Source organism: Ixodes scapularis, unplaced genomic scaffold, assembly GCF_016920785.2.
Source record: "Ixodes scapularis isolate PalLabHiFi unplaced genomic scaffold, ASM1692078v2 PGA_scaffold0__279_contigs__length_252992795, whole genome shotgun sequence".
NCBI classification, from domain to species: Eukaryota; Metazoa; Arthropoda; class Arachnida; order Ixodida; family Ixodidae; genus Ixodes; species Ixodes scapularis.
The window spans coordinates 19,123,757-19,141,184 of NW_024609835.1; the positions used below are offsets into that span (position 1 = coordinate 19,123,757).

Below are 17,428 nucleotides of genomic sequence, written 5' to 3' on the forward strand. Positions count from 1 at the left end.
AAGGTCACTAAGCGAGCGGTACGATCGAGGTCGGTCGGAGACCAGCGAATCGCCAACTTTTTTTTTCCCCCTCCTGGCCCTCGCATCGCAACTCCCAGGCAGGCTATGCGAAAACGATCACCCGACTTGACCGCGTTTAGTTTGTACTCCTTTCAGAGAGCGCCGAATAAAAGATTCGACTCTCGAAAAACGGAAAATAATGCGTGACGTCAAGTTTTGCCGAGCTGCGAACATAGAGGCCGCCAACGAGCAGAACGAGACGAATGAGAGCTCTTGTTGTCACGTGATCGACGCTCCAAGTGGTTCAGGCGTTGAGGGCCACGGGGGTTGCGAGAGTTAGCACAGACCCAACCCCAGTCACACTCCGCTGCCCTCTCTTGTCAAGAGAAAGGGCGAGCGACGTGAGGTTCGTGTGTGACGCTCCCTCGTTTTGGACGGTGCTTGGGCGTACGCGGCGCATAACATTTGCGCTCGCCCTGTCAAAGAAATGTCCGGCGAACAAGAATGGGAACCCTTGCCGTCGTACCTCGAGGTCCTGCGAGGTATGTACGATGTGTGCAAGTACAGCGCTCGTGTGTACGCCGCCAACGGTAACTACAGTTTCCCCAAGGACGTGCTTGTGGACGTGGGCAACTTTTGTCAAATTCCTCTCGAGGATATCGTCGTTGTGCTGGGACTAGCCATCCTCTGGACGGTGGGCAGGCAGCTTCTCACGGACCGCCTTTTCAAGGTGAGATCGCCAGTGCACGGGCCATTGCCGCCGCCGCGGCAACACGATACGAGCGACTCCCAATATTTTCTTTTATTGGGGGGGAACCGAAAAGGCCCCGCCTCGCCTTCCAGTGCCGGCGTTTCTGACGTCTCCTTTACGCTCTTCGCTTTTCCCGGTGCCGTTCCCGGGGTGCAGATTCAAAACTATTCTCACTTCCTTCGGTAGGAGCACAGGATTTCTTATTGTCCGCGTCGCGCGACTTTTCACCACGATGGTATGCGCCTGTTGCTGCCGGGAGAATTCGGGTTCTAACGGCCTCTTTTTGGCGACTCGGGATATTGAATACGCCCGAGGTGAAACTTTGCGGAAGACCACCCCCGGACGTGCGCAGTAAACGGATCTCGAGGCACTACGAATTTCGTGCCCGCACCGTTACGTTGAACGCTCTGTCATGAGTCCGAGCTCGCGAGTTAAGCCCGCGGCGCCCATGAAGCCTAATGTTACACCTACGGCGTCTCGGCGTTACCCCGCCGCCTTCCCGCGTTCACGTAAATCCTGGGTTGTGGCCCGTTTCATGAACACAGTCCGCGAGATTCGCACGAGCGCACTTCGTCATGACCATGACCCACTGTGAGTCATCGCTGGAATCCACAGCACCGCAAGGTTGATAAGCCACTCTGGTGTGTGTGTGTGTGCAGGAGGCACTGAGGTGTCACCAGCAAAGCGTGTACTCTTTCACTTCCTTATATCGCGGGACGGTGTATTGTTTTATTTGGCGGATCGTAACTCGCCCAGGATGTTTGTGTCACCGACATGAAACAAACGTGTAGTAAAATTGTGATTTCATCTCGTGTTGCTCGATTGCCTCGCTACTGAACTGGCAAACTACGGAAACGATTTTGAAGTCCCGTTTGCTGTTCGCCAGTGCATCTTTGTAGCCTCTGTCGAGATCGCGTATTTTTTAGTGTTGAGATTTCTATGTTTGTATTCCTGAGCTCAAGGTTTGACAGAGTGTCCGGAGCAACCTGTATATCTTTTATCGTCCTTCCTGTGTTGTGACTATTGAGATAACAGTTTGAACCGGCCAGCGAATGCTCGTTTCTGCAATCGCACGACCAAAAAAACAAAATAAAAATATTTTGTTAAAAAAAGAAAGGTCGGTAGGAGAATTCGGCATTTTAGGTTAGTATTGAGGATTTTCCTCGTTACAGAATACTGACGCACCTTGAGATTGCTCTTGTGGCAAGGATCTTGTACAAAGTTTCAGCGTGTAAGTTAACTGGACAAAAACTTGCGAAAAACTTCAGAAAGTCTTCACCAACATAAAAGCGTTGAAATACTTAGAAGATAATACTGTTTGCTGCTCTTTCGTTGAAGGCTTCCTGGGAGCATCAGAGTGGTAGCTGGCATCTGCTAAAGATACTTGACATACCTTTTGAAGTTCTTCCTGTTAACTTTGACTTCCTTTGCAAGTTATTTGTGCTCGTGGCAAACTCGATTACCCACAGCCCTTCCTTTGGCACAGAAAGCTCTTTCTACTGGCCAGTGCAGAACTTTTATAATTTATGTGCTGTTTCACTCAAAATACAGTTTGTTCTTGTCCAACAATAGGTCAAATCGCCACGACCGTCACTTTACGGGGTTTGGGTGGTGGGCTAGGTCGAAAGTAATGGCACTGGTTAGAAAATGTGGAACATACTTCCTTTACTAAATCTTGTGAAAATGACGATAGAGATCTGCAGTTTGATTAATTACACCCTGCAATGCTAATTGTTTTTCACTAGTTCTTCTGGATTGCATAAATTGCAAAGAACAGGGTCTGCACAAAAGTGAAGTCAGTTATGAGATTGTTGTCTGTCGTTAGCTGTGTTGCTATAGTCGGTTACAAGTCAAGAAGGTAGAAGAAGATCCTTCCACAAGCGTGATGCGCCCATTTTAAATCTCTCCGCAGTCAAAAGAAGAGTTCACTGGAAACGCTCCTTGTTCCGCTTTAATGGATTCCAACTTGTCTCCGATCCCACTTTTTAAGAAAACGAGCTTTGTATTCATTGGAGGGGGAACCGAGCCCCTGAAAGGGGGCCTTTGTATCCATCGGAGGGGGAAGCTAATCCCCGAAAGTCGTATTTGTTTCCATGGGAGGGGGAAAACTCTTCTCTCCCTCTCGTGGCTTCCACAATGCTAAATCAAAGTCGAAAGATAAAGCAAATATGTACAAAAAGGCAAGACCCCCCTCGCGTGTTGGCCGCGACATTACGGAAACGATGGGACGCTATTGGATATGGAGGTGGCGGAGGGATATATGATTCTCTTTGAGGGGCACTTGCCGCTACCTTCTTAACCTGTAACCGACTATAGTGGCAGACAGCTAGCGCCAGCGCGACTGATCAGTATCGGCATCTGACAACAAAGAAGAGCTGCATCTTTCTATCTTCATTACGACAGTGCCCTCCGTGAACTTCATAGCTCGGATGTGTTGCCCTTAAGTGTTCTTATACTTTGTTTTAGCTTAAGTCCAGATCCAATCAAGTGGTACCAAAGTGCAAGTCATAAGTCACTTATGATTGGTTCAGCGATAATAGGAAGATTTAGGAACATGACATGGTGCGCTTTTAATGCTGTCTGATTGGTCCCATCAGGCCATAGCGTTGGCTACTTTAAGGTGAAACAAAGCATAGGGACACCATTTGGCTGGGCAGTCGAGGTTTTCTCGTTCTCATGGACACTTCAAGTACACGCACAATGAATACATTTTTTTCATGTATTAGTACTCAGTTAAGCTCAAACCTGACCACTCAAATTCCTCTTTAAACAGAATGGCCACTCGTGCCTCGATCCTTGTTGGTTGTTGGGGTTCTTTTTGGATTGTGATATGACGCATTTCAGCCACTCTGGAAAACAGGAAACAGTCCTGATGATGCAAGCCTTTCCCCGCAGTTCTTTTCTTTCTGGAGCTAGTCTCAAGCCAAGTGCGTGAGCGTTGCTCTGAAAGTTGTTGCTGCTTCTTGAGGGCTTGCGTAATTATAATTCCCCAACCAGGCAGGCTTACTTGCAGTTCAAAATTTTGCCTCTATATAATTTATCTGAATACCAATTTGTGTATTCTTACAAAGATATAATATAAAAAAACTGATCATTTTCTTTCACGTATTGTTTAAACTGTGCCCCACAATACGCCTTATACAACCAGGGAAAAAGACAGCTTTGTTTTACCTAAGAACGAATTTTGACTTTACTATGTTACACAATATTTTGCCCAAGTTTTTTTAATACGCCTCTATGTGATCAACTGAGTGATATGTCTTCTTCTGTCCTCCGGAACGCTTTTCTATAATTTGTCCGTACTTCAGCCATGTGTAACTTGTGCAAAATATGTGCAAAACTATGTGTACCTCAACATATTTTTCATTCTCTTTATATTTTATTTATACTGCATTTACACTGCCGACTTGTAAGGGTGCTGAGGCCCGTCGAGCAGTAGACGACGCTGCTTTTTTCTTGCCATCCTCAGTTTGTGTTTCAAGCTGAAATAAACGTTGATAGATTGAAGTATGGGTTGGAGTTGTTCACATAGAACACAGTTGGGTTGCCAAATAAAAGTACTTACCTTAAAATACCGGGGGAGCAACCATCCCGCTGTCACCGAAAACTGGGTTAATCTAGACATGGGTGCTTGTCATAATTTTCAGAATTCCCAAGTTTGGGAAATGTTAATAATGGGCGCAAGCGGGCGCCTCCACATTATTTTATAGTAATGTATTGTAACAAGTTACAGTAGTATTCACTTCCTGTAACTCTCACTTAATTACATTCCGAGAGTGACTTTGCTCGATTTCAGTCATTTTTTAAAATTATGTTGTTGAATCCGCAAGTCCTCATTAATCTCGACATTGGTGCTAAATTCGGCCTTGAGCTGAGCGCCAAATTAAGAAGGAATTCTGGCTGCATCTTTGCCACATTAGGAAAATGTTAACCTTCGTTCAGCATAGCGGGATGCCTCGGCAGTGTGGGATAGTTTGCCTGAGATGGAGCATAACTTCGTAACTTTTTGTGTAGCCAGGCAATGACCGTGAAGGAATGCACTTTTCTTACATCTTTTAAATATAATTGTGGCCCATTTGCGCTTCGTGAAAGTATGCGATATATGTCATCTTATACGGTGGGAACTTTTCCTCCAGCTCTGCATTCATGTGCTTCTACCTCCTCCATTTATTTGCGAGTTGCAGGGAGGTCTATTCTTATCTTTTAGAAAGAACAAAAACAGTGATGTGTGATTCTTCCGGATGGCACCGTTCAGTGCCTCCTTATCTTGTCATTATTGATGTTTGCCAAGACTGCTGATACCAAGCTGTTGAGGGATGCCCCAAAGCGAGAGTCTTTTGTCAGCTCACCTGTCTGCATCTGCTTTTGTGAAGTGTGTTAGGAGCGTAAATAAGGCGACCTTAGAGACATTCCTTGCCTTTCTCAAATTGAGTCTGTGTGTCTGTGTTATCCTTTGCTCTCACAACATGGGCACCATTACCCAAGATGGAATTTGTTTTGCATATGTCTGTGATTCACTTCTGTGGTCAGCTGTATATGCGTTCTCTTATTTTGGCCCTCTACGAAGATTGTATACCACCGCCTACCACAGACTCGGGGATACTATTAAAACACGAAGCACTGGGTGGTGGTAGTGGAAATGGCAAGAGTTTGGAGCTTGTGGCTGTTAGACCTCGGATATTCGGGAAGCTTGAATTACCCAAATGGTTCTGGGTCATGAACCCCTTTGATCTTCGATAGAATATCTTTTAGACTCAGCACTGGCCATCAATCCGTGCCGAACTGGTGCTCGAGCCACGTCCAGGATTTTTTTTTTGCTTGGTTTGATTTGTTTATTTAGGGATTATTTAAGCTGTCTCTGCATAATTGGGAATGGGGAAGTGATAAAAGATGCGGTGATTTTAATTTTACCTTTCCAGTGATGCAACGAGGTAGTTAGAACATCGACTGACGATTACTTTAAAGCTCTCCTCGCAATTATAACAATTCTGTTTTCCACACGCAAGTAGTTTGTGCCAAAACAAAAAAATGCTTTTTAATTTCTGTTCTTTTTTTTTTTTTTTTCAGTTTTCATGTACCTGCATAAAACTAAATACAGAACTATCATGCTCGATGTTGCACATTTAATATTCCTAACTCTTCCCATCATCTTAAATGTGCGCGTGTGTCCTAACACCAGAAACTGGCATTTTAAAGGTTAAAAACAAGACGTTGCGAATATGGGACGCACACTTCCATGCAAAGCTTCTTCGGTTTGAGTCAAGTGACTCAAATCGAAAAACATGCATATTTACAATAATATTATCTCTTCTGGTGAAGGATCAGCAACCGTTGCATTCATTTTTGCGCACGAGACGGTGACACCCAGAGAAAGCAAGAACACAGTCTTATTGCCTTCATTTTGACAATGTACACACACTTTCAGGCTTGCGCCGATGAGGCCTCAAAACTGAAACTCTCATAGCGTGATTCGTGGCTTTGCCACCTGCTACCCAGCCTCATTGTCATGCCACTTCTACAGGAAGTCACTGTCAAATTGTCAGCAAACACACAAAAACGACACCGATACAACTGTCTTGTATAGTATCGCATGATTTAGTAATAATTGTGTCCATATGCATTACATGTTACATTTAAATTAAGAAAAAAACCCCAAAAAAAAAACCTTTTTCCACCAGAAAAAAAAAAATCAACATTAGGTCTGGTGACAATGTACTTCTGCCGAATCTTTATGAAAATTCGGGAAAAGTTTGGCTTTGCCGAATCCTTAGATTCGGCGCCAAATTTTCTATTCTGCAAAAGTTTGGTCCATCAATAGTAATCAGTCACCTCAACCCAAAAAAAATTGCCATAATATCTCAAGAAATAACCCTCTGTGCAATTTCCTGTTCTTGAAACAAAAATGCAGAGATAGCCTTACCACTGGAAAGCATGTTACTTGTGATCAGGCAGGTTGTGCTTACTCAGTGTCAGTTTTGCACCAAAACCTAATGCTCCTTTGGCAACTAGGAGTGAATAAACAAAAGCACTTCCTTTGCCTTTAAAACATGTGATGTCAATAGTGTGGTTTAGTGGAGATATTGCAGCATCAGTAAATTAAAATCAAATTCAAGCATTTTTTTTTTTCTGAGCTCTCTTTCAGTTGATGCCATCATTTAACCCCTTTCCCCTCCTTATTACCGAATTTGTTCTCTTGTGCATGGCCCATCTTTAGAACCCTGCGCGGATAACAGTTTGATTGTCCGCATCCGCATACTTTGTGCCTTCATCCGAACCGCATCCGCAAACTTTTTACATTATTGTATCTGTATCTGATCCGCATCCGCATACTTTGTATCCGTACCCAAACCGCATCCGCAAAATGTGAAACCAGATCCAACTCACAATTCAGGCATTCATTGTATATCATAACATCAAGCGAGAATGAAAAAAAAAAAAAAAAAATACAAAAAGCATTTTTTAAGCTGTTTGCTTATCTTTGTACAAAGAAATCTTTGGGTCACCCTCCAACTGCAATGTCATTTTATCATTATCAGTTTGATCGTACTTATATTAAAAGCGATCAGCCTTCCCGAGACACTGCGCATCAAAGGGAAAATGATCACAGTTATGTGATCTTCCAAGGAGTCCGTGACACTCTGCCCAGAAGAAGTGCACAAAAAGCATGTCGAGGCCTTTCTTTGGTTTTTGGAATCATGACTACACTATTATTTGTGGAGAGGGGGACATTTCTTCTACTTTCTTGTGACTTGTACGTTCGAGGTTTTCTTTGCCCGGAGAACGTTTCCGCTCTTTCCCTGCCAATGTACTAGCTTTCTCGGGACAATTGATGCCCTGCAATCTTTACTTTTTCTATAGATAGCATTTTTGACCAGAGGCAGCGCACTAACTGAAGCGATCTTCAGTGAGAATCAGATCTTTCTTAGGATCCCTATTGTTTCTTTGAAACGTGTTTTGTGGAAATACGTTTCGTGGACCACTTTTCATGGGCACACATTTAAAGGACACACGGTTCATCAACGCTGTACGTTTTGTTGACAACGCATTTCTTCCCTAAGCCGCTATAAGTCAGCGCACGATTCACAAAGGCGAGCATAACCAAACCATACCCCCCTCCCTCTGTAATCCAGGTGAGACGCAGAAAGTTTGTTACGAAAATAGCAGGGTTGTTTGCGACGAAACGTCTCAAGTTTTTTGATGAGACAAACGCGAGAAGCCTTTCGATAATACGTCGCATGTCGACGAAGCGATCTGTAGATGAAATGTCAGTCGACAAACTGAATGCCACTAGGCAAAAATTTAGATCCGGATCTGCGGATATCCGCATCCGCAGCCCCTGACATCTGTATCCAATCCGCAATGTGCCGAAATTTGTCTAATTTTTATCCGCATACGCCCGTTTACTGCGGTTGTCCGCGGATATGCAGGGCTCTACTATCTTCTGGGATTTGAAAAAAGATACTTCATTCTGAATCAAACTCCCTCGGTGACATGCAATCTTGCTCTAACTCTGTGATTGCATAATGAGGCGAGACGGGAAAACTCCCCCCGTGTTTGTCATGCATGCCAAGGCTCCCTCTCACAGCGCCGACCTAAATCTTCTGCTAGGTTTGGTATTCGCGGCACAGCTCGCGTGGCCACGAGGAAAGAGGAAAGCCCTGCTCATTGCTTTTGTTGTTTGAGTGAGCTAAACAAATGTGAATATGAGGGTGTCTTAAGGTTAAAATCGCTGCAGTCAGGTTTTCTGGAGAGAATCGCAATCATTTTAATTTCACCTTTTTGACATTTGTACAAATCGTGGGATCGATTGACTGTGACTGACGGTTGCATGCCGAAAGATTCTGGGATGGATGAAATTAATCCCCGGTCCTTTGCTGGGACAGGCCAGATGCCTTTCGTTGGTTTGTTGCGTAGACTCCCTAAATTTGCTTTACTGTGACTGAGACTTGTTCACTTCGTCAGCAACATTGGTCGTTACTTTGAGGATGGTAGGCTTCATTCATGGAGACAGTGTGATTCTGCATAAAAATGAAAGCAGGTGAAAAATTGATACGCACACTTTTTTAAAGTGCATCAAATAATTTTAATGTATTTTAAAAAGATAAAACAAAATAAATCTTTATGCCCATAGAGGGGAACAATGCATAGGTCAAATGAAACGATTGTTAAATAATCCTTTGTTATGTTCATTCCGCTCTACAGTTATGCCTACTTAGCATTGTGAGACAAAGCAAAGATGATGGAAAAGTAAATGCCAAAGCAAATACAGGGTACCACAAAAGTTTCAGCCCGATCCAATACCTTGTTTAAAAGTTAGTGATTTTCTGAAAATTTCAATGGGTAAATGGAGCCCATTTTTTGCCTGTTTTTGGTTTTTGGTGCCACAGAGACCCACATATTCAAAAACTCCGTCGGCCGCCATTTTCCCATTTAAATTTTTAGAAACTCACAATAAAAAAAAAATGTGTAAATTTTTTTATGACACCCTGTAGATGCTATCAGCCATTCACTAAAATATTGTGCTGTTGCATTTCTCATTTAATTGTTTCTTTACTTTCTACCACCTGTTACAGCAGAAATATGTTAATTTCATTTATAGTTGCTACACATATTTGAGAGGGATGCCCCAAGTTCCCTTATAAGTTTCTGCTTTAAATTTGGAATGTTGTAAGAGCTTGAACTTAGGGGAGTGTGTTGTGACTACTTGATTCTGTCCTTAGTTTAAATGAAAATCCTCCATTTTCCCTTTTGTTGCAAGCCTCTGGTTGCTTTCGCTTTTCACGAAACCATATCTATCGTCATCGAAATGATTATTGATTACTGCTGGTGGGGACCTCTTTCCCTCCCTCCAGGATGTTTTTGATCCTAGATTGATAATTTTCATAATCCAGCAGTTTTAAAGTAGGTTGAAACCTCCCTCCAGATTGCATGTGAAGGGAGGAGGTATTAGCCTACTGAGCAGACATTTTGTATTTTTAACAATGCATCTTCCTAGCATTGTCAAAGACTTCCCATCAATCCATACAGTTGCTCAAAATCTATCCATATATTTGCTTGAAAAGACAGGCAAGACTTGCCTAAAGATAGCCAGCAAGCTCAAAGTGTTCATTTACTTGACAGTGATATCGTATTCATAGCTACATCTGGACAGAACACCATAAGGCCAAAAATAGGGCATTAGATCGCAATTTTCTTGTTGCACAAAGTCGGAATAGGCTTCTTCTCTTTTTTTTTGACACCCTGAGACATTGATTGTGAAAGTTTTGACACACAGTTGCAAAAGTCCTGAAAGTTTTGACAGGCAGTTTCAAATTGCAAAAACTGTCAAAAAAGAAAATTAAGATGGGGACAAGGGAAGCTAAATTATACAAGGTGGCAGGCATTGGCTGGCCTGCATTGCAGATCCAATGCAGGTTGGCAGTTGTCAGCCCCTGGAGGCCCCATAAATGGATGTTGATGAAACAAGTCCTTTTTTGAGTGTCTGACTGGCAAAAATTGTCTGATGTGGGATCTGTCGAAGTATTGATGAAGGTGATAGAGAATCCCCTTCTTTTTGCGCTGGCGGTGCCGTCGTACCGCAAAATTGTGTGTCTGGACAAAGTGGTCGGCATGGTACCCTGAGAATTGTACTGTTAGATTTTGTGTGTTTGTATGGAGTCAGTGAAGAACTGCTTTTGTACATTCGCGAGCATGCTTTCACGGAGCACAGCTGCACAAGTTCTTCAGGGCTGTGCATGACAGAGACAGGTGTTTACACTCAGGAAATTGGTATATAGAAGTCTCCATTTCATAATCTGCTTTTACGGCAAGAGCCTGTTAGTAGAGTCTGAAATGGTGTTCAGTATTTTTCTATTTAGCTGAAGCGTTGCGTTTCATCTAGGATTGCTTGTTGCCTTAAAATCTGTAAAGTCTGCCATATCTCTGCACATGCAAACGTGGCAAATCTTACCACTAGCAGAGCCCAGAGGTATCACGTGGATGGCCATCTCACGTGAGATGGTTGTAAGGACTTTATGTATGATGCAACAGTTTAGGTCCTGACCTTTGGTCTTTCCTAGTTCTTGGACTTATGTAACACATATTTGGTTGCTTTCTGTCTGTTGAGTTTTGTTCTTTGTGCCCCTGACAGCATAAGTTTAGGTTCTTCATTGCTGGATCACGTTCTATGACCACATTGTGTTGAATCTTTTCCACCTTTCTTTGCATTATATCCGAATGGGGTTCTTGGGGTAAATAAATGCGCTTGCATTCCTGTTAGGTATGCTTTGGACGAAGTTTGTTTCCATCAAGGCTGTTCCACTTTGTCTGGACTGTAGGCTTTAAAGTGTGCCGCAGTGTTAAGAATATTCCTCTTTGGCTTGAGGCTATTGAGAAGCAAAGGTTGCCGGTTGGGAACGGCATTGGATCCCCCACATGCCATTTCAGGGTCCTGAAACAGCGCTTATTGGCTGCAGCCTTTTTTTATTTTCCTGATTTGCTAGTTTTGTGGTTTGTGGCCCTATTCTGTCTAACTTCCGGCCAGCGCGGTTGCGCAGATTGTTCGTCGCAGAAGATAACTCTTCTCTCGTTTGTCTCGTTATGGGGAGAGACCTTCCACCAGGGAGGAAAGTCAATGTGAGCCTCATAACCACTCTTTTTTTTTGCAGAAACAAGCATGTGTAAAGAGAAATTGGTGCCTGTTTCATGCTTTGTATACATCAAGTATTTATTAAAATATATTTTTCTCAAAGGTACTTCAAAGAGAGCATTTAACATGAGTGAAGGAAGTAACTATGATATAATGTAGTCATTTAAAACAAAAGCAGAAATTGTTAAAAGAAAGCAATGCACTAGTTCACCTAATTGAAAAAAGTACATGTTTTGTCCCTTTAACTTTGAGACTGAGTTCTGAGTTGTCATCCCTCAGAGCTTGGGTGGATGCAAGCTTGTTCAGGGGCTTGGAATATTTACTCGGCGGTCTCCAATTACCATAATGCCCTTTCTGGGTAATGACTCCTTTCTTGTAGGCATTTCATTTCTCTAATGGTTGCCGGATGTTGCTCCACTTAGCACAGGATTGCTAACTTTTCATACCTGGTCCTCTTGCATACCCATTCGTGTTGACTGGTCACTGTGGGGTGACCAGTCAACACAGGTGTGCAAGCCTGCGGTGACTGGTTATGGAATGTGGGTACACAGACCTCTAGTGTATTTGCAAATTCATTGCATATTTTGCAGCTCCTGGGTACAGTTGTTACATTACATAATAATTTGCATAAATGTAAAAGGAGCCCAGCTTTTTTTCTTTAATTTTTTTCTTGCTCTTTATTGTTACTTGCAGTTTTCATCTTTTCCTTTTGGGAGGAGGCACTCGGGTGGTGCAGGTCATAATAGCTACAGCCGAAAGCCTGTGCCGCAGATCCTAGCCTCGATCCCTGCCCGTTTTGACGTGACCGAGCATCATGCTGGCGTCATGTCGCCTTTACTGCATGGGGCCATTATGGTCCAGGGGAGTAAGGACAGGAGTGGAGAACGGCAAATCGTAAGCACCGACATCGGTAGTCTCGAGAGAGAGAGTGGATAAGGAAGGCAGAGGCACACTTTGGCGTGCTCATTTTACCTCGATACATTGAATTGTTTCAGTTGCTTTTAAACTTTAGTTTTTTCATGCACAATGCACAACGCCACTTGTTTCTTGCAAAATAAAGGTAGGAAAGGCTAGGAACCGACCCTGCAAGGACTATATTGCTGGTTCTGCGTTTTTTTAAAGTTTGGTCGGCTGTCTGGGGCCATTCAGACCACCAATGTCTTCCTTTGTGCTACGGCATTTCGAGGCTGTAAAAATGCATATGATGGTGGACCTTTTCTAGATTTATTAGATAAACTTTGTAGTCTAGTCGTAATGCACCGCCTAATTTACCCAGCCACTGCAGGGTAATTTGGGCGACTAAATTACTCGGCACCGCCTACATTACCCAGCCACTGTGGGTAATTTAGACGACTAACCTTCCATTATTTTTGCGTCCACACAATAAATATGATGTAATCATACCGAATGTTTTTCAGCATCAAACTTGCTTTACTAGTAGTCGGATGAGCAAAACATGATCGTATGCTTTCTGGCGCCATGCACAAGCTAAAATAGGGGGAAGGGTACAAACACCAGCAGTTTGTCTAGGCACTGTACATATGTTACCCACAAAACTAAAGCGACCCCAACTTCTGCATCTGCTTGCAAGCAGGCATTCACTCAAGGACATTGCAAAAATCAACACAGCAGTATGCAAAAAAAAAAAAAGGCACATTTATTATAGGTTTTTTGGAGAAAACCCGGCAACAGTGTGTCTCGGCACGGTAACCATGGCAACAGCGAGGCGGTCAGCAGCTGCGCGACATGGTGAAGGAAAGCAGAGCGCAACCTCGCTGTGCGGTAACCGAACTTTAGGCACTTCATGTGTTGTTTTAAGGACAGTTTACGCGTTCCAGAGTATCAGTGAAGATGCCAACACAGTGCTGTGTCCCGGTCTGCACGCAATATGGATACACTGACAAGTTCGGACGGAAGGGAGTACTTATATATACCTATCAGATTGTCCGCTGCCACGATCGTTTGGCTAACCTCGCGAATTCGCATGCATTTGCTTAATGAGGATAATATATTGGTTCTGCATTATACTGCTTTGCGTTTTCTTTACTATTGCTGTTAGCCAGGTATATGTTTGACGCAGATAAAGGAGCGTCGGTTTCACCCGACGGATCCGTCGCCTTTCGGCCAGCCTCACAATTTGCATGCAGTTGCTTCATACACTATGTTGTTGTTTCATTGCACATTTATTTGGTGTTGCTCGGTAGACAGATTGCATCGGCGAGGCTAAACGAGCAGTCGAATTCCTGTCTCAGTCCTCCAAACATTTTCTACACTTTAACAATAAACACGCGAAAAAACAAAATAAAAAAAGGCTTTACTTTGCAGGCTCGTTTTTTTTATTTTTTATCTTCTTTTGTTACTGAGGCATCCACTAACACCATTTTACTTTGTTTTCCCTGCAGAATTGGGACAGCACCACATTAGGTTCCCCTTGAGGGCATCCTTTTATGCAAGTTTAGTGGGGACTTGCAGACACATCATGATTTAATTATATTTGTTATGATTTGTCATCATCTCACCATTCATGTTTTCAGGTTTCATACCTAGCAAGCTAGCTAGGAAGGCTATTTTCCCAGCTGGCGGCAGGAAACAGCCGCGATACTTCATTTGCCATGCCACTTTTTCACGCAGAGCCAGCGGGCCGAAGAAAAAAACATTCCTTCACCATGGAGAGCGCGCACACTGTTGCACGAGGCGCACAGAGTTGTCACACTTTTGAAAGGGGTCTATTGCTTGTTTGACATTTTCTTAGGGTTATCATTGGCCAAAAGTTGCAATTTTACATTCGCTTATAAGCAAGCTTTACGCTCAAAAACTTGCTGCCACCGCAATTTTATGTAAGAAATTCTACATGCAACGGACCTTTTTAAAAATCTCAGTGAACGACATTGTCAGTCGCCATTTCTCGGGTGCGAGGCGCGTGTTTCCGAGTTCTCGCCAAACGCCAATGCAGCACTCATTCTCTGTACAAGCTGAGCACTCCTGTCCTATACACCTTTTCAAGAAACACTCAACCCCAGGGGCAGCAAACTGTTTTCGAGCCCAGTCACTGGGTTTGAGGCTAGACCCTCTCCAGCGTCCCTGCTAACCCTAACCGAGTGGACTGATTTCGATAGGCGCAGCCTGCGTAGGCGCAGTTTCAAACACTGCTGGCGGCTAAATTCTCGTCTTATCCCACTAGATTTTGTGTTTCATGGTGCATGTATTTTCTTGAACTCACTGAGAAAGCATTGTACCACATTTGAAAAAAAGAAAAAGCAATAAAAAACCTATAAACTATTTTTGCTGGGTACGTGCGCGACAGAATGAATGCGACTGGAATGTATAGTTCTAGTTTTTTGTGTTTTTTTTTATGCTCAGTTTTTACAGCGCCGCGCGATTTGCTGCATGTGAAATGACAAAATGTTTAGCTGTGAAAAATAAATTACAACAGAAGAGAGCCGAAAGGCATGCATTTTTCACGCTCACAAATAACATGTTTACCGATGGACAGGGCACGGACAAACAATTTAGAAAGCGTTAACATTCAAACAATATATTGTACCTACCACACAATGCAGCGTTATCTGAAAAGGATTTGTTTGAGAAAGATCTCAAATAACACAGTCACAGTCAATGACAGTCACATCTTGACGATCGGACGGAATCCAAGATGATTTCGTTTTAGGGCACGCTTGGGGAGAGGTTCCTTTTTTCACAACAGCACCAAGCAAAGGAACGAACGCGACTGACCCGTTCTCCACCCCAACCCGGACAATTTTTTTTGGAGATGACTGAGGACTGTGCGCGGATTATCCTTGGGAGGGGGGAGAACAATGTTCGCAAAATCACGCGAGGGTCGTTCAACGTCCTTCACCTCCTTTGTTTCCCGTGAATGTTGAGCGGAAAAGGTTGAATGACAGGCTTTTACGAGCCTTATTTCTCACAATGGAAGATAACACAAAAAGGGCACACCACACGCATAAAAATAATTAAGTAGAAACTTTCAAGAGGGGCGAGAAAACTTTGAATGCAAAACCGCAAAACATAGGTAGAGAACCGCGCTGAGTGGGTCTTCACAGTCCAAGAGAGTGGCAGAAACTTTCCAGCTGATAGAGGGTGCGAGAGTCGCACCAGCCGCATCAGCATCAGCAACATGGCGGTGGCCTAGGAGTGGTTTTTTTTGGAAAGGTGTATACATGCTCAGGGTATAGGCGCAGCAGCTACTGGCGGCAAGTACTTTTATAAGGGTCTGCTTGATGGTGGCTACATTGCCCCGTTTACTGCTTGCGTAGCTCCGTTGCTTCTGGTAGGAATCTGGGCTTAGTCGTAGCACTTCCCGTTCTAATGAACTCCAGCCAAAGAGAGTGAGTCATGTCATCCAGCTGACAGATGTGTGTGCACCTTTCAGCCCGTTGGCCGCTGGCTGCACATCCTGCCGGAGAATGTGGACAAGATGCCCGAGAGCGCTTGGAAGCTGCTCTACTACTCCTCCTTGTGGATATACACAATCTACGTGGTCATCCTCAAGGGCAAGTACCGCTTCTTCCAGCAGCCAAGCACGGTCTGGGACGGTGAGTATGCCGCATTCCTTGCTCTCCCCCTTCCTTCGGTTTGGCGCGGCACCACGTGTTTTACTAGGGGAATACTGGGCACCCTCGTTGTTTGCGGAAGACTGAACTGTTAGAGGGATGCCAGATTGAGAGGTGGCACCAGCTTTCGCTACGGAAACCTGTCGTGTACAGGGCCCTTCTGTTCGGGTGGTGTGCACAGTATAGCCAATGATCTGTTCTTCTCTGGCATCAAAATATACGAAACATGGTGATTATTACTACTTTTCCTGGAATATTAACATCTTTGACAGATATTTATGTCCATTTGGGTGAAACTATGGTAATAAAAATAAATGCTCCCACCAAATCCCCAAAAAAGTGCTTTGGTTGGAGTATTTCCTTTTTTATTACTGTACCACTTTTCATGAATATGAAAGCTCCAAAGTCTCTAGATTCTCTTCTCATTCACCAATGCCTCAAGAGCATGTGCATTCGTACAGTGTCCAGTATTCATCCCAAGAAATGTGTTTGGCGGCACAGGAGAGAGACTGTACATGACATTGACTTTGCCCAAATGATAACTCATGGGGTGAATAATTTTGTTGGCTTTTAGAGCTTCCCCCCTTTCCAGCAACTGTTTGCACTGTCCAGGAACAATTCACTATTTTCCGTCACTAAGGGACACTGTCGTTCAACCATTTCATACCCTTTCCATCTGCCAGCTTTGTTTGCTGAAGAGCCAATTAGAGCAGTTGCGAGGATTGCAGCTGCACTGACTGTTGCAGTTATTCCAGCTACCTAGCGCTGAGAAAGCACTTGCACCTGAGGAATGGTGATCATGTATCAGTTTTGTATATGCATACTACAGAAGCTATAAGGAAGAAAAAAAGCAAAGCTCATACTCTTTTTCCTTCTCAACTGCTACGTTTCTGCTCCCATGAATCAGTGACAGTTTGGCAACATGTGGGTCTCTTTTAATAAGGAATCCACCAATAAAAGGGGTTATTCCTTGAGGATGTATGATCCCATAAGAAAGTCTTACTGGAGGCGGAACAAAAAGCATGCTATATAGGACAGGTTTTGAGGTCGGGGAAATATAAAAAGAGTGAAAAAAAAAAAAACCCTTTGTTGCTCCTGCCTTGAGGGCACCACAGACATAAAGTCGAGAATACAATAAATGAATAGGATCCAAGGATCAAGTGAAATTTCATAAAAAAGCCAATGGGTAACAGAAATAAAAAATGGGCCGCAGCCAACAAAACAGCCCAGGGGAAACCTATGGGAAGAGGGGACCCCGCAGGGTCTGAAGCCAGCCCAGCCCCGCGAGAATGCACAAGAGGGCGACACTTGTGGGTCAACGATGGTCACAGGGCAACAAATGAGCCAAGCAACCACCGCCGCAACAATATTTGATTTTCCCCCCTTCCCGGGGAGGGGTGAGGGGGGGGGGGGTAATGGGGACCCCCCCCTCCTGGGGGTGTAGCTACATAGGACAATAGAACCTTGCAACCCCCAGCT

The 17,428-nt window shown here is 43.9% G+C and overlaps 1 protein-coding gene across 1 annotated transcript in view; it reads left to right on the top strand.

Annotated features, from left to right (window-relative positions):
- The first annotated feature begins 323 nt into the window (after positions 1 to 323).
- The window catches only part of LOC8030963 (ceramide synthase 1), a 74,796-nt gene continuing 57,691 nt past the window's right edge, over positions 324 to 17,428 (top strand). Inside the window, exons 1-2 of the mRNA XM_002403800.5 lie at positions 324 to 730; positions 15,769 to 15,931. Of these exons, the coding sequence (XP_002403844.2) occupies positions 488 to 730; positions 15,769 to 15,931 (406 nt within the window). The 5' untranslated portion in view covers positions 324 to 487. The remainder of the gene's footprint in view (positions 731 to 15,768; positions 15,932 to 17,428) is intronic.